This window comes from Spodoptera frugiperda, chromosome 1 (genome assembly GCF_023101765.2).
Source record: "Spodoptera frugiperda isolate SF20-4 chromosome 1, AGI-APGP_CSIRO_Sfru_2.0, whole genome shotgun sequence".
In the NCBI taxonomy this organism is placed as follows: Eukaryota; Metazoa; Arthropoda; class Insecta; order Lepidoptera; family Noctuidae; genus Spodoptera; species Spodoptera frugiperda.
Window position 1 is genome coordinate 1458772 of NC_064212.1, and position 21675 is coordinate 1480446.

The following is a 21675-nucleotide window of genomic DNA, read 5'->3' on the forward strand; positions in this document are numbered from 1 at the left end:
TATGCTATTTCTCACGCTTACAACGGAACGTAACTCTACAGTGGTATGTCAACATTGGTATGTCACATTTACAAACATTTTTTTGCGGTTAGAAAAGCGATTATGCCATAAAAATATCTTGCATTTTTTCGTTTGCCACACGCATCATTACAAAGCGTGCGACATTGACAGAAAAAACGTTTTATTTATGTCATGTAATAAAAATGGTAACTGAAGATTAAACAAATATTATTTATAATTATAAGAATAGTAAACACGTAGTATTAATAAAACGGATAATAAAATTTAGCTTAACATTTTAATAAAGAATTCTTCACCGCCGTCGATTTTCTTTTTCCACTTCCATTTTTAAGTCAGGTAATTTCCCTAAAATCTTCTCTTAAGTTAGAAAAACAGCAGGCTGAAAACCGCATCAAAATGAGTTCAGCTAAATGCGAGTTTTAATCGCGCACAAACATACATACAGGTCAAACTGAGAAGCTCATTGTTTTTATCAGTTTAAAATCTCTATTGTTATGAGAACTAACTTTATGACCCTGGTGAAAATCTTAGAAGGTAGTCCCTGGCTTAACAAAAATGTCAAAAATGGGCCTTGATCGACAAAAGGTTTGGTACCCCTTTGGTTTTAGACTAGTGGTACTTACATCATGTTCGATGTAAGTAGGTACCACAAGTCTAAAAAAATAGAGGTTTTGGTATCTGGACACTTGTTCTGTGACCATTGTGGTTAGTTATTTGCAAATCAAACTAAAGTAGATATACCTACATAATAAAAATAAACATCATAAAAGATGAATTGACAAAGCTATGCTATTCAAACCGTATCGAGTCGATTTATTGGTATTGGCGTAAACCGTAGATCCGTGCGAGTTTTATGTACTCGTACACAACTAGCTGCCTCATAAATGTAAGCCTGGTTACACTACACTGGCTTACTGTGCTAATCAATATGATTTGACTATCTGCTGGACTGTTTTAAACTATGGTACAATGAATAACACAATTTAAAAGAAAGTAAGGTTAGGTACCTAAATCATTATAAAAAAGGTAGGTATGTTTAGTGTGGGAGAGCCATGCTTCGGAACGAATGGGCCGGCTCGACTGGAGTGATACCACGGCCTCACAGAAAACAGTCATAAAACAACGTTGTTTTGTTGTGTAAGTGAGATTACTAAAGGCCCAATTTCCCCTCTTCCCAATCCTCGATTCCCCAACAACCTTTGAATGCACTTGTAACGCTTCTGATGTTTCGGGTCTCCAGGGGCGGCGGCGATTGCTTACCATCAGGTAAAAAAGGAACCATGTCCCTTTGCATGTGCTTGTTTGCACTTACAGTAGGTAGTATAAATTAAATCAAATGTATGTAACCGTTTACCTAATACCATCCTGATACAGTGTTATGGGCAAACTATGGTCTACTCTCTATCATTGGCTGGTTTTAATTTGTACATATTTATTTTAATTTGTCTGTTGTGTTTACAGCCTATAAAATCACAATATCGCGGAACCTGTAGCTACCTGAAGGAGTGTATCTGCACAATCATCGCAGTAAATTGTAAATTTCTAAGCACAGGAAATACGGACGGTAAATAGTAGTCCAGCCAAGGTGACTTAGTGAATCCTCACCTCATCGGTGGTCAGTGTCCAAAGGCGCTTCGTCACACGCAGCCGGGTGCGCGCGAAAAATAGCGCTGACATTAGTTTTCCCGCCAAATGTGGGTCGCTGTACGGCCGCGTTCCAATTATTACGCAAAATAAATGTAAAGTTCACAATTTTATTAAATCGTTTTGTTATTCAAGTTTAAATCTATGTCACGATGTTACTATTTTAATAATTTACGACGATTTAATTGTTGTGTGTTTTTTCGTTAATGTTTTTAAACACGTGTTGTGTGTGATAATAACATGGGATCTTTTTTCTTGAGGTAAATATCAAAAAGCCACAATATTTGATTCTAAACTTTTTTTATTCTAATTCTGAATGAATACATACCTACTTAATACAAAAGTATTTCTTTGAAGTTAATTCTAGGAGATCATTTTATATCAATTTTAGTTTAATTGATTAGGCGTAAGGCGTAAAGGAAAGAGGGCAACCGATATCCTCAATGAAAATTATAGATACCTTCTTACGTAAAGTTTGGAGTTAACCAAAAATAGCAATAAGTGCGTATTTAGCAATACAAATGAAGAGTTTATAGGTTCCTTTTCCGGTCATAATGGGATCCCGATTCGAGTTTGCACGTGCTATAAGTTAAATCGATTGCGTCTATAAACGATGCGGTGTTACATTTCGATAACAAACTCGATTTGAAGCAGAACGGTTAATTTAAAAGGGGTCGAGTAGCTATTTCGCTGTAATAAGAAGATGGTTTCGATATCAATGTAGAGGAAACGTTCCCAATACAATATTTGGAGATACGATTATTATTTCATAATATGTGCCAAATGGCCAAAGTAGGTTCTTAGATACTCCTGCTTATGACAATTTTATTCCAAAAACTTAAATTAAGGAAAAATATTTAAAACTCAACTCTTTACAACGCCTATATTAATGATCTTATCCCTTTTTTAAACGGCTGCACTTGAACTTGCGAGAAACAAAATAAAAATCTACACAATTATTGACATCGCAAATTTACTAAAATTTCTAGAGCAAAACTTTTACTTCTTTTTCATTCGGTAATGTATAGGTACTTATAATGTGCACTCGTGCCATTATCTAATTTATGAAACCACATAAAAATCAATCAAACAGCAAAAGGAAATGAGAAATGGCGGGGGTTGTTGTACAGAAATAACTATTTGTTACTAAGACTCATCCCTCAGCGCGGAAATTAGACGGGACATGCATCATGCGTGATTGCAACTGCCAGTTATTGAGAGAAGCCAAGGGTATCATTTGGAATGAATCGCTATTTATAAACCACTGTTAAATGAAGATGATATTCCAAGTATTTTTTGTTAGTAGACATCATTAGTTTATGTCAGGGAGCTGTTTATTTTTTGCCAATTTTATAGACATGAAACTATTTCTTTTTTATCGGGCCTCCTATATCTTTTTTACCGACTTCCTAAAAAGCGGAGGTTCTCAATTCGGCCGGTATGTTTTTTTTTTTAATGGGTGTAAACAAACAATTCCCGGTCATTCAGAAAGTTCTGTAACACCGTTTTATTACGGAATGCTTGCTCATTCATAAACTCGCAGTCGCGAATTTGTCCGGTGTCCGGTGCTAATTTTGCGGATTGCAAAAATGATAAAGCATCTCACAGCGTTATGCCAGATCTCTTAGTCCGAATTGCACTAACTAATGAGTTACTTCACTTATTGTATTATAAATGTGTTTTCCAACGACAAATACCCCTTTGATTATTTCGTAGTCTATTAAAATCGACCTACCTTTCTTATCTCTACCTTTTATATTAATCCTTTGAGAATTTTATCAGATGTTAGTAGATAAATCCTTCAGGAATTAATTACAGGTAAAGTACCTACCTAAGGATTAAACGAATTATTTTATTGGTTACATGTGTTTATGTTTCACGCTAGTCCCGAAGTCCCGTCGACTCCGTACGCCAGTCGGAGACCACGCGTCTTGCCGGGCGCACGTTTATTTATATAACGCCCTTCACGATCTGTGCGCTTTCGAAATATAGATCAAGTTTACAATACTTATACACCCATTGTTTTGACACGAAAGAAAAAAACAATAGAGACGAAAAAATGGCGTATTAATTTTGAAAATAGACCGTTATATTTTTTAATATGGAAGTGGACCGTATTTTGTATATTTTCGGCAGCTTTACCCGCAAGAAGCAGGATAAAAGGAAGTCTTTGGAGCAGCAGTCTTTAAGTGCTGGAAACAGTCCCTTGCACGTCAAGGGTCCTCGGCGTCCTGTCAGCCAGAACCTGAACGTAGCCCCACGCACTTCAGCCTATAGCGACGGCAGAAAGAGTAAGGTGAAAGAATGGGACTGTGGGATATGTAAGAAGGAGTTGGTGGAGCCCAGGCTCTTGGGATGTCTGCACAACTTCTGCACCAGGTGCCTCCAGGGTCTGCACCAAGAAGGAGAAGCTGAGATATGGAATGAAGTTGATGGAGGTGAGTGCATTCAGTTAAGTAGATACTTTTGCTTTGGGGATCTGAATATTAGGGATGTTTACAGAAACAATTGGGGTTTTGGGTTTTAACCGTAAGTTGAACTAGGGGCTCATAATAGAACTTATAAAAACTGAATCCTCAATTCCGCAACACTGTTGCTTACCTACCCTTTTGTGAAATAACTGGCACTATGTCCTACTTATAGCACAAACGCAAAAAGGCCTTGAAACCCAGAATAATCTGTTAATTAAATTATTTTTAACAACTGATTATACCTTTCCGCAATCAGAACAAAAAATAGAGCACATTGTTAGGTTTCTCCGATCAGCTGTTTGGCGCATCGCATCCTACTTACTTAACATTAATTTAATTACGTTAACAGACAGTTTTGATCGTGCCAATACGGTTTGAGAGACTACACTTTCGTTATATATTTTTTGTCAGCGTTTCACAGAAAATATTATTTAGTTTTGGGCTATAATATGAATATCTTTTATACTCTATATCTTTCTATGCTAACAGTTTCTAGAGGGTCCAAATTACACACTATTTGGAAGTGCCTCACACTAAGATTTTTTCCTGTGTCGTGAGTGCGTTTACAAACATACCTATACACATTACACCCATGGACTCGAAACAACAGTAATTATGTTGATTATAAAAAGAATTGCTCCGTACGCGAATCGAACCTGCTACACGCTGCGTGGCAGCATTCTGCCCAGCCACTATGCCAACCGTGCAATTCAATTATGCTGACTGACTTCAAACTGTTTGGGAAAAGGCCAGAAGAATACAGACACAGGTCTTTGGCCTTTCACCTAATTACAGGTGCCTAGGTAAGCTGGCCTATAAAACAAACAATAAATGTCAGCTCAGAATAAACTAGGATGTTTGATCCAATTTTTTAACACGATAAACAATTCGCAAAGTCGGTATATAAAGTTTAGAAACAAATGATTTGAAATGAAATGATTTTATTTTTACTGTAAATAGGCTACAAAAGAGCACTTTTACACGTCAAAAAAGAAATCTAGATGAGGTCAAAAGGAGTTGCAAGCAGATTGTAAGCAAATCTGAAATTAACACTCCTATTTCATAACTTTTATAAACTCCATCAAGCACTCTAAAACAAAATAAGTGCTAAAGATATTTTACGATACGACCACATGATTTAATATCACATAACTAACAGCATCAACTGTATCTCCCATTACACAATTCTTAAGCACCTTTATTTCAATCACCAATTAGCTAGAACCTTTCATCCATACGGATTTCTATACAAAATCCTTCACAGAGCACATTTTTGGCAGGTCTTTTTATAATGGTTATAGGTTTTATGGTAAAATATGGCCTTTTAATGGCCTCGGCAGTCAGTCAGCAGGGGGCATCTTAAAGGGCCATTATCAGAAGTAATGGGTCATTAATGGATCAATTGGAATCGGTTGGACTATTTACTGCTGAATGCTCATTAGTTGCATTTGGAGTATTATAGGCTCGCTAAGTAGGTTTATTGTGCCTTTTGATCTTTAAGACGTCTTTGTATTGAAGTTATTATTGATTTTGTTGAAGGTAGGTAGAGTACCTTTCTAGATTGAAATGCATTTGTGAACCCCTCTACTGTTGATGATGATGATGAGATGAGATGAGAGGAAAATGTTTCTACGGGGATTCGCACTTGGCACACCTACCTAAAGTACACTAACACATGAATAAACCATTCATGTGTTAGTGTACTTATTAGTATTAACTTTAACTAAGTAGATACCTTGGTAAGTTAAGTGAAAGATCTGCGGACTACCTAGCGGGTTTACCGGGGCTCCGGTTCGAAAAGCAGGAGTAGGAACGGGGTGGTTTTTACCTAAGGTGACAGAAGTCACTGGATGATTTTCCCCTGAAAAAAAAAGTTAAGTGAAAGATCTCTTGATCGTCCACAGGCTTACAAAATTTTCTACTTGGTACCTACTATCATTTTGTACTACAATAAAATCCCCATTCAACATACAAAAATTTCACATTTATCCTATTTAACATAGCAAAACAGCATTGTATTGAAGACCAGTGATGCTCGAAGTACGTTCCGTACGTATGGCGGCGTGGAAGCCATTCAACTAGACTTCTGACCTAGCCGCATAATCTCATCATTGTGATCGGACCGACATTTTTATGTCAACCTGCTTACATTATAATATTATTTCATTTCAATAGAATATACATTTAAATAGAAAATACTGCTTGACGGGCAAAATTAATATGTAATCTTTCGGATTAAGTAAAATTTTTCAATTTGAGATTTTGTTAAAAACTTGGATCGATCCATACCCAACATTTTTCTAACTTCGGTAAGATCTTTAGAAAACTCTACTTGTTTCCTGTTTTTTTGATAATCCCTCATTCAATGACGTTTTTAGACCCGGAGCCCCGGTAACCTGCTAGTCTGCAGCTCCGAAGTTATTAGTGTCTGGGTGTACGGTTTAGAGCTATTGAAAAATTGGCTCTTTACATTTAAATACTTTGAAGTTGGAAGACCTTGAACAGAATTCATGAATGGATACCATGAATGAGGCCTTCGATGATTTTGGAAGGGGATTTCCTAAACAATGATAAAAGTATTTTCAAAGTAAACCACTACCTCCTAGTTAACGGCAGATAAGTCGGAAAGCGTAATGTAACTCGGTTATGTCTCATTGATTCAAACAGGAACTAAGCTAATGTGTTTCTATATTTAGGGTTGCCACCGGGAGCGCTATGACAGGGCTTCACAAACAAACATTATGCCGTACCGAAATACCAATAGCTCAAGTTTTCTTGATGTTGTTAATGAACACCGAAAAGCATAAAAAATGTAGGGGACTACTACAGCTATCTTTTTATACAAATCTTAACAATGTGTGTGTGATAAAAAGTATAGATAAGTAGTACGTTGGGGTAAGATCGGCGCAGGGGTAAGAACGTACAAATCAAATATCTCACTCCGTATTGACCGGAGCGAGTGGTGGTCATCGCTGGACGGAGCAGAATTTAATGACGTGCCACGCAATGTGATCAGCATTAAAAAATATAGCGAAATAAGTGAGATATTTGATTTGTACGTTCTTACCCCTGCGCCGATCTTACCCCAACGCACTTATCTAGCCTATGTTATTCTAGACCATTATGTAGGTACTCCTGTTCCAAATGTCATCTGTGTCTATCCCATCAGCTATTTTGACTTGATTGAGCAACATACCTACCTATATAGACATAAGAACCCAAACTCATAAACTATCGCATCTATAATATTAGTAAGATCCATTCAGTTTACCTATTCGTTTAATCTATCACCATTTTCCAGTAGATAGTTGCACATATTTTTCTCTATGTTATCAGTAAATTATTTAAGATAGTTATTAATAATACTATTGCTAATGCACTAGTGAAATCTTTAAGTCCCTTTACAGTAAGGCGAAAGAAGTCATTGGATGATTTTCCCGCTCAAAAAAAAACCTAAGTTTCTGCACTTCAATACTGCCTTCTGCTTACCCCATTCAGTGAATTACAGGCAGGATTATTCAATGTTCATACTTCAAACGCTTGACGTAGGTACCAGGATCTCATTCAACTCAAGAGTTCTACGAATCAATAATTACAAACTTACCTACATATGCATGCACTGTAGCTCGAATATCGAAACACTTACTTACTGTAAAGCTTTGTAAACTCACAAGCGATTGTCTGCGATTTTGTTCGATCATAAAAATTCACTACCTACATAATATATTGCCTTTGGTTTGCTTTCATCAAAAAATCGGAAAATTCCCTCTTATTGTCCCCCTAGTGTTTCTGCGGTACATACAAAACTTAATAAGTTAGAGCGTGTTTGTGAGAGCGTGAGCACGCCAATCTCCGAAACTGCTGGTTCAAATTTGAAAATTCTTTTTAGTAACTCATATGGTAGCTAGTTCCTATTCTTACTTTTCGAGCCGGAGCCCCGGCAGCCCTACTGCCGCCCATCTGTGGTGGTCTGATCCACAACACAAAGCTAAGACCACACAATCCCCAATCATTAACACAAGCCTACACCAAAGAGATCATATAAAACAGCTTAAAATATGAAACATAAACAACTACAGCAGGTGCATATTATAATAACATAGCAAACGTTCACTACAAACTATAAACCGTAACAATGTATTTGGGTCAATTCTAACATAAACCATTGAACACAGCTAATTTCAACCGTGTCTTAATAAAAGATGATTCTCTGAATGATAACAATAATAAACTTGGCGTTTATTAATGTACAACGTCTGGTTAATTTCTTAGTGTTATTGTTTTGATGTCAAAGCGGTGTAAAGGTAATCTTCTGTCAAGATTTTGCTAATCTAGTCTACTGATGACTGACAGACAATGTGCATTGCACAGCTGAAATTAGGTTTTAGTTGTATAAAGGCATATAGGTTCCTTAGGAAATGTAGGGCAGCTAGGCTATTCTGTAATTGTCAATTCGAAACATTCGAAGTGAGCTCGATCGTGGTCCGCCATGTCATTGGTTGTGAGAATAATCTCGACCAATGACGGGTGAGAATGCGATCGAGCTCACTTCGAATGTTTCGAATTGACATTACAGAATAGCCTACCTGCCCTACATTTCCCAAGGAACCTACACGCCCACTAGGAAACAATTGTTCGAATTCGTGTACCTAATGGAAGTTCCGTTCCATAAAACGTAAAAAAAGTTCCGGATATGTTTCTAAATCACTTTCTAACAAAATGTTGAGATAAATAGATAACAAAGCTGAAATTACAGGTTGCATCATCGAAGGCTGAAATAAATGATTTTCTTTACAATACTGGTACTGAATCGTATATTTTTGAACTACAAAAGTAAAATGAAGTCCTTACATCCCTGATAAACTAGTTAGCAATATATTAAAAACGCGAGCACATTATTAATAGTAAATGAATCAGAGATCTCAATGTCAAGATGTATTCGTATATCAGTAAGTTCCGGTAAAACCAATTTCTCTGCCAAAATCGTTGACTCATACACACAAGTGGCAATGTACGAGTACTCCAAATGTTTCGACTGTTTGTCTACGCGAAATTTGTAATTACACAATTAGGTACAATTTGTAAGTACCTACTCGATTTTTTTATCTCTCGTTTATATTACGTAGGTAAACTAAAAACGTGATTTACAGTAGAAAACAGGTTTATAGGTATCGTGTCGGAGAGAAATAGGGAGATTTTATATTAATGCAATACAGCTACATATAGATACTCTGTATTCAAATAGATAACTGTTTTTCATTCATGACTATGAGTTCCTACAGCGACTCGAAAATTGTCGAGCAACCCTTGAATAGAACCTAGGTAAAATTCTTACTTACAGTATAAAGTTTAGCCATCAGACCACCACAAATGGGGCCCAGTAGGGCTGATGCCTGATCCGGAGCTGCGGACTACCTAGCAGGTTTAACAGGCACAAAGGGCAGAAGTAGGAACGGGGTGGTTTATAGTATGAATCTGACACTCTGTTCTTAGGCTTATAATAGCAGACTTGACGATTAAATTTTAAACAAAAAATCCGCTTGATCACCAGGACCAATAAAATGTGTACGCATATGGCTATGTTATTTTTATGTGTTGTTCCAGGGTCAGTCCAGTTAGATCCAGGTGGATCTAGGTCGGGATCTGGTGCTGGGTCTGCAGGCTCCGGGTATGAGAGCGACCTCCGCCACTCAGGGTCTGAAGGCAGCTGGGAGCAGAAACAGCAGCATAAATATGCTATTTTGACTAGAAAGGTAATGATAGGTGCTAGTTTTTATTAGGTACATGTTTGATGAAACAATCCATCTTGACGACAAATTAAGCTATTTATTGGGCTCCGTAATTTAGAGAAACTAAAGAAGTGGGATGTTGCCGGACTTCAGTGTTCCGGTGTTTTCATGTTTGTATCTACTGTAGATCCTGGTTTACAGGAGTTGTGCGGTCTTGTCCAGTTCCCATTAAAAAAAAAGGAACTAGAAGGAAATAGGCTTTGCAATACTGATACAGCACACACAAGCTAAAGATAGTGCTTTCTCATATCCATTTTTGTAAAAATGTGAGGATCTTCTTCATAAATCTCTTCCATAATTCCAGGTATCAGGCAAAAGCGTCCAGTTCCTTCTATGCCCGACCTGTGGGTACGAGACACAGCTACCTCTGGGAGGGATAGCAGCGTTACCTCTCAACTATGTGCTGCTCCGCAAGATGGCTGCTGTGCAGGACAGCGAGGGAATCAACGTGCTGTGTGATCTCTGTAGCAGTGATAATAAGGTAGGTTTTTCAGTGAAGATTTATGAAACTAATACTTAATATCTTGGTAACTTATTCATTACTTGATTAAATGTGTTACAGCTCTACTGCTGTACTAATATTGACCATTAAATGTATTGCAGAGTCCTTTAAGCGTTTAACATAACAATTGTGATTACCATTCCTAAATTTTTTAGGATTATAACGAAGTGTTACGCTTGCCTTTTAACTAGTAATAAGTGCCTAATCTGTGTCTCTCCTGCCTACAAGCTCTTCAAACTGTGGCGTGATGATGAAATCTCTCTTCTCTCTAATCGAAGCGATTTTTGCCGAGAGATAACGGAATCAATTTCGAGCACTTTTACGACAAACCATTTCAAAGTTTCCAGTAACAGAATAGCTCAAGCAATTTTGTGTTAATTAAATTCTGTCTTCATAACACCAGCTCCTTCGGTGTAAATAGCCGTGATGATATTGTATGTGTTTACAGCATTTCTGGTAACAGCAGTAGCATATTGAACGTTACTTTGATCTGCGTGTAATTTATTCGAAGAATTGTTAATTTTCTCTAAAGGCAGAAAATTGTGATTTCATATCGCTGTTCCCATAGTTTAGTGTGAGGAAATTATGGCAGTGTTAACGAGTTTCTAGATTATAATTAGTGTGCTGACGTCAAAAGATTTATGAATTTGCTGTGTAAACAAAAATAATTGTAGTCTGTAGCCTTTCTTGCGAGGGGAAAATCATCCAATGACTTTCTGCCGTGGGTGAAACAAAAATTGAAATACAAAAAGTGTCTGACTCTTATTGACTAACACCACCCTGTTTCTACTCCTGCTGTTCAAGCCGAAGGCCAGGTAACCCGCTAGTAAGTCCGCAGCTCCGGGTAATCTGTAGCCTACACATCTTTTTGGAGTTGATTTGGCAAAAAATATTCTACAACGTCTACAGACAATTTACAATTATATAGGTTTAGGTTCAACTTTAACTTAATTACCTATTTTTGAAGACTGGTCTTTATACGCATTGTGTCACCTTATAATTACAATACTTCCCCAATATCTTTAGGGAATCTCTTTGGACAATACCCTAATCTTTTGTAAAAGAGCTGCAAAGCTAATGCCCATATTTCTTTAATAGCCATAGCCAAAGCATTCTTTGTTTGAAAAATCCAAAACAAATCCAACAAAAAAGTATTTTAAGATATTGGATCGCACGTGAAGGATTTCAACCGTGAGCCGCACGCATCAAATGTGTGGGTTTCAACAAATTACCATTCGTTCCGTTCCCGTACATTTAATTTACAGAATGTTAGTGGATATTGTATTTGAACTATGTATATCTGGTATAAGGGTACATTTTTATTGTCGTTAGAATAGATCTTTGTCAGGTGTTAGTAAGAGCCAATCAATGGTCTACACAATTGCCGAAACCAAACAGCAGCATTCTATCTGCAATCTTTAACCCGTCTACCAAGTTAGAATTTTGTATAGCCTCTTAAAAGAGGCCCATAACCGATATTCGAGGCTAATGATGTTGACGTCTTTAGGCCCCTTCAAAATTGTTTTAAGTTCTTGTCCATTATGATTCTTGTGTTACATTCCAAAAAGGTTTTTAAATAATTTCTGTTCTATTCCTCTTCCAGGCCGAAACCCGGTGCAACCAATGCCTGGTCAGTATCTGCACATCATGCGGAGAAGCTCACGGCAGACAGAAGTCGACTGCTCGTCACTCCCTGCAGCCACTCGACCCAGCTCCTGTGAAGTACTGCACGCAGCATCCGAAGGCCGACCTTAGTGTATATTGTGCTACTTGCCAACAGGTACGGTGGTCAAGTTGATTGCATTTTGCGAATGGTGTAGGTAGACATTTTAAACTACTACAACTACAACTACACCTAAATCTATATAAGCTGAAGAGTTTGTTTGTTTGTTTGAACTCGCTAATATCCGGAACTACTGGTCCGATTTCAATTATTCTTTTTGTGTTGAATAGTGCATTTATCGAGGACGGCTATAGGCTATAAAACAATACGTTATGACCAATAGGAGCCAAGAAGAGCTGGTGAAACCACGCGGAAGTAGCTAGTGAAGTAATATTTTTAAGGTAAAAAGTTGAACTGCTTAGTTTATGTTAAGTAGGTACTTATGTTGTCATCTAGAAAAGGGTGTATAGTATAGCATTCTTGCTGGGTAACTAGCGGAAGGTGGGGTTCCCCTAAATTGGGGATCACTTCAGGCTATGAACTAAGGGCCTGATAATATTTTCCATGGTTAAAATAACTTTTACCTTCACTTCCAGGTGGTATGCCGCGACTGCTGCCTAGTGTCCCACAGCGGGCACGCGCTGGCCAACGCGTCCCGTGCCGCGGCTGAGCGCGCTCGGCTGCTGCGCGACGCAGCGGATCGTGCCAAACTAGTGCCCGAGAATGTGGAGCGAGCTACCAGGAACCTGAGCGCGCACGCGTATGAGATTGATGTGAGTAGTAATTCATAGAAGAAAGTACAAGCCCTAAGAATGGGATAGTGACTGCTTCATAGAAATAAGTACACCAAGCGCGAAATTGGGGATCCTATCAGGGAAACAATAGTGTTGGAACCTACTTTATCTCAAGGAAATTGGCAAAGAAAGTATTGAATAGACTCAGTGGATCATTTGCTCCCACAATAGAACGGAACCTCATTGTCTAAAGAGTATAGTGTTCGCAAATTGCGCTCGGTATTCAAGAATGGGTTTAAATCATAAGACCCCAAACAGTCATGATTTTTTTTAAAAACGTTGCCCCACATTAGGATTTTCTCCTGTGTCATGGGTGCGTTTACAAACATACAATTTCACATGCACATGACACCCAGATCCGAAACAACAATCTGTGGATCACACAAAGAGTTGTTCCGTGCGGGAATTGAACCCGCGACACGTTGCACGGCAGCCAGTTGCCCAGCAACCACGCCAACCGTGCAGTCGTTGCAGATTAATTTGCTTCCACAACGATGCCATTTTTTTAAGGGGGGGAAGCATCCAATTTCTTCTCCCACCTTGCGCGAGGCGAAAGGGGGTCACTCTTACTGACTAAAAACCAACACGTTCCTACTTCTGCTTCTCGAGCCGGACACCTGGTAGTCCAATCTGGATCAGGCATCAGCCCTATTGGGCCTCATCTGACTAACGATGCCATAGAGCCAACTGTTTCTCCTAACTTCAAGTGATACAGCACCCTCATTCTAACCATTCTTGTAAGAGTCTGACACTCCCTCTCGCCTCGCCCAGGGCGAGAAGTCTTTGGATGATTTTCCCCCATCAAAAAACCTATTATTCTTAAATAATCTTCTTTTCACAGTGCCAAGCAGCTCGCGTAGAAAGCGAGGTCCAAGAATGGGCGGTGCAATACAGACGCGCAGTGGAGGCCCACACGCGCACGCTGTGTGCCACGGCGGCCCGCGCCCGGGACCGACACCAACAGAGACTCGACCACAAGAGCAAAGCGCTGGAGGATAGAGCCAGACACGCTGTGGATGCTGTTCGGTTTGCTGAAGAGGTAAGATCCTAATACCTAATTTGTAGTCGCAAGGGGTCTTCTGAATCCGGAGCTGCGGACAACGTAAAAGGTTACCGGGGCTCCGGCTCATAGCAGGAGAAGGAACGGGGTGGTTTTTAGTCAGTAAGAGTCTGACACTCCCTCCCGCCTCACCCAAGGCGGGAGAAGTCATTGGATGATTTTCGCCCCTCAAAAAAAGGGGTCTTCTGAAAGAGAAGAGATCATTGAAGTCTTGTCCTGTGGCAATAGTGTTCTGATATTCAATGACCTGTCTAATGTCTATTGTGCTAAACCTGTGTTTTTTTCTTATATTAGATGATTCCAAAGTCTGTGAATGTTGAAATATGAATTCTAAAATGTAGGTATTTCAGTTGCTCTCGTAAAAACTAACAAGGCGCAATAAATGCTATCAAATGGATATTGAAAGTCTTTGTTGACACCAATTTTACCTCACGTTCACTGTCCCAGTACAAAGTCATAAAACATATTCGTACGTCCATCTACAAACGTTTTATTTTACCCTCTTCATATATAGGAAACTGGCAACATTTTACGGTGGCTCTTTAAAATTTTCGGTAGCTGTTTCCAACCATACGTCCATGAAAATCTTTTTCGTCTTATTCATACGTCCGGTCAATAAAAAACATCAAATTTACTTTTGGATTATGACTCCAACCGGAGTCATGAACATGTGAATTTGATAAAAATGTGACTCCATTTGGAGTCACTGGACAGTGAACGTGTTAAACAGCTGTAACCAACGAGGAACCTCCTCATCAGTTAGACGAACACTAGCGACGCAAATCAACAAAACCAACTGGTTCTTTTAAATGATGAGCATTTATTTATTTTATTTATTTATTTATTTACAAATTTGCATATACAACATTACAGCTTACGCCAATACGTTATACAGCCAAAAGAAGAAATTAAAAACTAATACAATTCTCAACAAAAGAGATACAATTAAAAACAAAAACCAAAATAAAAATATACCTAAATAATAATAAAATTAAACATAAACACAAAACATAAACACATCTTTACAAAATACATAATATTAATTTATATTACCTAACATGCAAGAGCATACAGTAGCAAATCAGCAAAATAACTCTTATAAGTCTTAATTCTTCTATCAGAATAAAACACGTCTCCTTTCTCCACAGCTCCTAGCAGAAGGCAAAGAAGACGAGCTCCTATCTCTCAGTGGACCAGTTCTACGTCGGTTGGAGCGTGTCACAGAGTTGCAGCCGCTATCAGAGCCCCCTCGACTGGAGTTGCGCTTCGCCCCCCGCGCCCCAGCTACACATGACCCTACTATATTTGGGAGACTACTGGCCCATGCACCAGATCCTGATATGTGTGTTGTTAATACTGAAGGTGAGGATATAAAGGACTGCCTCGTTGGTCAAGTGGTCGAAAGTGCGACTGCCGAACAAGAGGTCTCGGTCGGGCAAAGTATAGGTATTATTGGCCTTTTTTCGGTTTTACGAAAATTTCTCAGTAGTAGCACGGAGTCTGGAATTGTGTCCAGTAGGTATATGGCAATAGGCTCACCCCCTATTACATGGGACTTTAACACAAATGGTGAAAAGTGGGTGTACATTGTATAGCGGCATTAAATGCCGTAATGTGCACCTCTGCCTACCTCTTCGGGGATAAAAGGCGTGACGTTGCTCAAGATGTAAAAGAATCAGTCCTTAGGGAGTGTAGGAGTTTAAAGGCACTTGTAACTTCTCTGGTATTACGAGTGTCAAAATATAGTGTAAGCGAAATTGACCTGGTCTTTTGTTGAAGGGGGAGTGTAGGAGTTTTTAAAGGCACTTGTAACATCTCTGGTGTTGCGCGTGTCAAAACATAATGTAAGCGAAATTGCCATGGTCTTTTGTTAAAGGTCTTCAAGATATGCGAGTGGATTGTGAGCACGAGGTGACGCTAGAGCTCCGGGACAGCAATGGAGAACGAATCTGGTGTGGTGGTGAACAGGTAGGCCAAAGCATTTATTCCAATTAATCCTAAATAAGGCACTTTTGAAACGTCAAATTGAATTGTCCGTCAGTCTGTCTGTCAGTGAAATTAGGCGCTCGTACTTAGTACCATATAAGAAGAGACAAGAGTTTAGTCGCACTATACTTTTTTAGATAGATATGTCTGTGATGCATGTAAAAAATTAACGAGATTTTGTAACGGAACTGGTGGTTGCGTCATCCGCACAATTCTGGTGAGGGTCATGCCCTGAAGAATGCTGCAAAAATTGTAAAGAATGTTTCAAGACCTTTTTAGAAAGACCTCACAGATTATTATAAACTTACCACCTCCTTTCTACCTCCTTCTGCTATTAATAAGCTTTTTCTACTTCCCAGGTGTCTGGCTACTTCCGCCGCCGCGACTCGAGCGCCCGGCCGAGCATGGCCCGAGTGACGGACAGTACGGACGGCAGCTACACGCTCAGCATCACGCCGCGCTCGCCAGGAGCCTATCTACTCGCTGTCACTATTAACAATAAGCCGATTAAGGTTAGTAAGATGTCAGATGGTGATTTTTTGAACTGGTTCAGTTTATGTTGATAGAAATTATTTTATGAATTGGAAATTGGGTGAAACAAGTACCCTTAGTTTTCTAGATTTCTCTTTTAGATTGTGTTGAAATGAAGGAAATAATAGTTTTAACTGTAGAGTCATCATTTCTTTTAGACTGGAATGAAAATCTGCGATTCTTTGATATAAAATTTCACTCGAGATTTCAAGTTGTCACTTTTCTCCAATGGTGACGGATGATATATGGTATGTGCAATGCTTTTCGAAGAGTTTTTAATGTTAGGTTTGTCCTTATAATCTCCAGGGCAGTCCATTCGCGTGCTGCGCCCGCGCAGGCGCGGCCCACTGGGGCACGTTCCACTGCTGCGCGTTCTGCTCGTCGGGCGGACACAGGGACGCCGTCTGCGGCTGCGGGGGCAGGATGCCCGGCGGGTACCAAGGTACACACTTATGTTTTAATGTCAATGGGGAGAGATGTGAAATAGAGGAGAATGGATCTTAATATTAAAATTGACAGGTTTATAGTCTTCCTCTAGAATGTAAAAAAAAACAATAGATTTTTCCCCTAAAACCATCAAAAGCTACATTTGAGCTACAGTTTGGATATATTAATAAAAAATGAATGAATAGCTGGGTGGTAAGTAAAGTATTATAGCTTACCACCAGGCATGAGAGTGACCAAATGTGGCAAATAAAAAAGCTAAATGACCAAATGCGATACTAGCGCCTTTAGTTCGAAAAAAAGGTTATCTTTAATATCCATTCTAGAATAAAATTTTGAATAGCATTTATTATTATGAACCTGTCCCCCCCAGGTTGTGGGCACGGCCACCCGGGTTGGCCGGGCACGCGGCACTGGTCGTGCTGCGGCGCGGCGCGCCGGACCGCCGCCTGCACGCGACCGCGACCCACCCGACCCAACACGCAGCTCTACCAGTTTTCTTTGTAATCTTACGGCATTAAATGTTATGTACAAGAGTAACTTGTTGTTTTATCTTCTATACTATACTAATATTATATAGCAATTTGGTAGAATTGTTTACTTTGTCAATTTATTTTTTGGCTCCAAAGGTCGACTCGATCGCTAGCGTTGTGTGAGTGCGGTTTCCCGAAGCCAAATTACCCCTCTTCCCAATCCCCGATTCCCCAATAACCATTAAATTCCTAGTAAATCCAAATGCCCGGTAACGCACTTGTAAAGCCTCTGGTGTTTCGGAAGTCCAGGGGTGGCGGCGAATGCTTTCCATCAGATGATCCATCCGCTCTTTTACCAGCTTATACCATAAAAAAGAAGGGTTTCAAGTTAAAAATTTCTTTGAAAATAACACACAGTAAAATATAGTTAAATTACATTTTATTTTTAAAATACAAACAAGTAAATTATTGCTTATCTCAATACACATTTACAACAATACATCGATCAAAACTCCGTAAAAAGGGACCTTCATGAAAAAATACAAAAATATCATCTTATTTCCACTTTATGTCAAACGAAAACGAAACGAGTGCGTGTCCGGCGCTCTGATTGGTTGGTTCATACCTACCGGCCAATCAGAGCGCCGAACGCGTTCTCGTTTCGTTTTCGTTCAACGTAAAGTAAATCCGTACTAAGGGTACAAAACTCTTCGTCCATAATTTGTTTATTTTATATCATTCAAAGTTAAAACATTCATTGTAAGTCTATTTTGACAGATTTAGATATTTTTTTTTGCAAATGGAAAACATGGGAAGAGTGCACGTACTGAGCAGAGGTACCTACTCGTATATCTATTATTTTGGTAAAATACTATTATAATTTCATTTCTGGTATTCGAATATACTTCTTATTTCTGGCAATATAAAGTCGATTTTTACACTACTATTATTACAACGATAAATTTAGATTAAAATGAACTTTAATTCAAAAGAAAAAGGATTATTTCAATGGCAGTGTTATTCATCAACACAATTTTTGATAAATAGTGTAACATGCAAGTAAAATGTTAAGTTCTAATAACAATTGTGCGTTATACCAATTTAAACTCTACATCTCATAAGTTTAAGGTCGCCAATTCAATATACCAACGACCCACACAAAAATAAATCAATAATTTGAATAAAATGCTACTGTCAATCTAAAACGGCTCATACTACGAAGGGAATAAAGTCGCAATTTCAATGTCAAAGTTAGATTTGAAGATTTCGAAGTAAATATTAAATTTAACTACCGTGAATACATACAAGTATTACTTTTTCTTCAAATTATCACAGATTATATATCACTTATGCAAAATATAATTATATGTCATTAAAATTAGAAGATCCCTCTATTTCTAAACTAATCTTATACTTATAACTATTTAGCTTTTCGTAAACATGATTTGTTTGTGCGAATTTGTACCCTATGATACTTTAAATACAGTTTTAAATGGTATGAAGTTCTTTATTGTATTTTAGGCAGTGAAAGTTCATATAAGTGAATCATTTATTATTTATAAAGCTTTATATCATGCAAAACTACACCGTATCTTAAGATCATAAGGTACAATTTTGAACAGCCAAAAACATTTTTGGTTTTCATTAACAAAACATAATTATGAAAACGAGTTAAACTAAAAACAACTGTAATAATATAAAAATAATCAATATCACTATTAGCTGAAATTACTTAAAAAACAAATTCTTCGAGTAAATAGGTGAACAACTCATGCGTAGAATAAAACATATAAATGTAGAACCACTCATTAAAAATTTACAACCTTATTCACAATTAATTAAGGTCGACAATCCTTTAGCATGCTCCAACCTTACTTCAAACTAATGAGAATCCATACCTATACACTACATTTGATTTGCAACCTTATAACTATACTCAATAAGGTTTAAAATACGTTTAATTTACAACCTTATACACATGACGTTAAGGTTGAAAATTGATCAGAAACTCCACAATATACAGTGCCCTCCAAAAGTTAGTTGAAATTACTTCACCTTATCAATGATGTTATATATTTTCCAAAATACGCAGTTTCGATGAATGAATTGTTTACTATTTATGTTTGGATACACTATTCTAATACGTACAGTAGGGAATTCCCCGAAATTCATTTTGATTTCTTTCAAAATCTATGTTTATGTGTGCACTACTTGAATTGAGCGCGTCAAAAGTCAGTTGAAATAGCAAACTTTAAACGATATCCGATATTCTCGCGGTTTTAAATTCATTTATTATTATTGTTAGGGCAGTGTGCGTAGTTTAAATTTAATAATAAGATATTGTAAGGTGATTTGACTGTTTTTGAATTAATAATGGCTCCGAGGCGAAAATTAACTGTCGAAGAAAGAATAAAGATTGTGTATGAATACGAAAAAATTAAAAACTTTAGTGCTGTGGGAAAATTATTTAAAGTTAGTCCAGAAGGTGTCCGAAAAATAATAAAGAAAATGTTAGAATGTCCTAGTCTTGCAGATAGGCCACGGTCGGGGCGTCCTAGGGCTACTACTTCTGTTGATGATCGACTAATAGTGCGGCAGTGTAAAATTAATCCCAAGATTGTGGTACGAGAGATCAAAGATCAGTTACAGGAAGCAGGGACCTCGGTTTCTGAAACTACCATCAGGCGACGCCTGCATGATGCTAATTTACGAGGTCACATTGCCAGAAAGAAACCTCTTTTAACATCGATCCATACGAAGGTTGGAGTTCGCCCGCAAGTATTCGGATAAACCAATAGAATTTTAAGAGTAGTCTTTAGCGAAATCGAAGTTCGAACTATTTGGAAATTTCATTGGCGCACAAGCAATGATAACTCTTACGACGACAAATACTTGCAGCCCACTGTGAAACACGGCGGCGGGAGTTAATGGTGTGGGCCGACTGCAAAATTGAAGGCAAGATGACAGCACAGGTCTATTGTAATATTCTACGTGACAATTTAAAACAATCTGCTGAAACAATGGGGTTAGGTCGGATTTTCAAGTTCCAAAAAGACAACGATCCGAAGCATACAGCAAGGATAACTAAACATATTTTGAAGATAACGAAGTGGATTTACTGGAATGGCCTTCGATGTCAACCGACCTTAACCCCATTGAACATTTATGGGATGAATTAGACCGCAGGATCCCTGTTTCCATAAGACGCAACAGGAATTTGTTTAAAAATAAAATTCTTGAAACATGGTCGATTATACCGGTCGAAACATTACAGAATCTTGTAGAATCAATGCCTAGACGACTAAAAGCAGTTCTACAGAATAATGGCGGTCATATAAAATATTAAAAGTTAAAATATTTACAAAGACACAAGCCTTAAAATATTTTTTCAACAATTTCAACTAACTTTTGGTAACGTGATTTCATTGTTAATCTACATAAATTATAATTATAAAATTTGTTATGATTCTCTTACTGACAGAAATATTCTAAATTGATTATATTTTAATAAATAATTCTTGAAGCCACGATTTTATTTGATTTTATTATAATTTCCTCACATTTACTACATTATTGATCATTTCAACTAACTTTTGGAGGGCACTGTAGCTATTTAGGAACATGCATCAACAATATAGACTATGTATTTATCTATATTAACATTATTGCAATATTTTACTATGTTTGTTACGCAATGCAACGTCACGCCTTTTATCCCCGAAGGGGTAGGCAGAGGTGCACATTACGGCAACATAACAATGTTTGTAAAAGACTCTTTATTTTAATTTTATTTGTCCCTATTTTTTATTTATTTATTATATTTGCTAATAAATATTTCTCAATTTTATCTAACCGTTTTCAATCGTGAAGGTATTAAAAAATGTATACAGGATTTTTTGTTTTTTTCTTGAGATTTCGGAACAGTTTGGTTTTCACACAAGATTAATTCTCTTTTGGAGGAAATTGCAGGCACGATATTGTTCATTGCGCAAATATAAATTATTGTTGCGCAAACATCAGTAGAAATGACTAAATATCATCGTGTTCTACACTACTTGTGAATAAATCTATTATAATTATTTAGTTGTTGATCTCTTACGTAACACAATGCCTATTAATTCACCAATATGATAAGTAGAAGCAAAACTGGCGAAAAGTATACACATGCCAGCAATACTCGCTTTTCGCCAGTTTCAACCAAGAAACGGACAGTACGCTTAGTTCGAGTTTGCTTTACATTTAAAGTAATCAAAACAACGTTGGTTTAATCGAGCCGGCCAATCAGAACGTGCTCTCG

General features: G+C 37.8%; 1 protein-coding gene across 2 annotated transcripts; it reads left to right on the forward strand.

Annotated features, from left to right (window-relative positions):
* Positions 1-1628: 1628 nt before the first annotated feature.
* LOC118273353 (tripartite motif-containing protein 45) lies at positions 1629-17445 on the forward strand. 2 transcript variants are annotated; one of them, XM_050696262.1, is made up of 12 exons: positions 1629-1925; positions 3802-4103; positions 9741-9889; positions 10230-10406; positions 12031-12207; positions 12687-12863; positions 13726-13923; positions 15093-15306; positions 15821-15912; positions 16290-16442; positions 16768-16903; positions 17279-17445. In XM_050696262.1, the coding sequence occupies exons 1-12, from the start codon at positions 1906-1908 to the stop codon at positions 17410-17412; spliced, it is 1929 nt and encodes a 642-aa protein (XP_050552219.1). In that variant the 5' UTR covers positions 1629-1905; the 3' UTR covers positions 17413-17445. The 2 variants fall into 2 exon arrangements, with proteins under 2 accessions (XP_050552219.1, XP_050552210.1); XM_050696253.1 differs by lacking the exon at positions 1629-1925 and having other exon boundaries at positions 3566-4103.
* The last annotated feature ends 4230 nt before the right edge of the window (positions 17446-21675 follow it).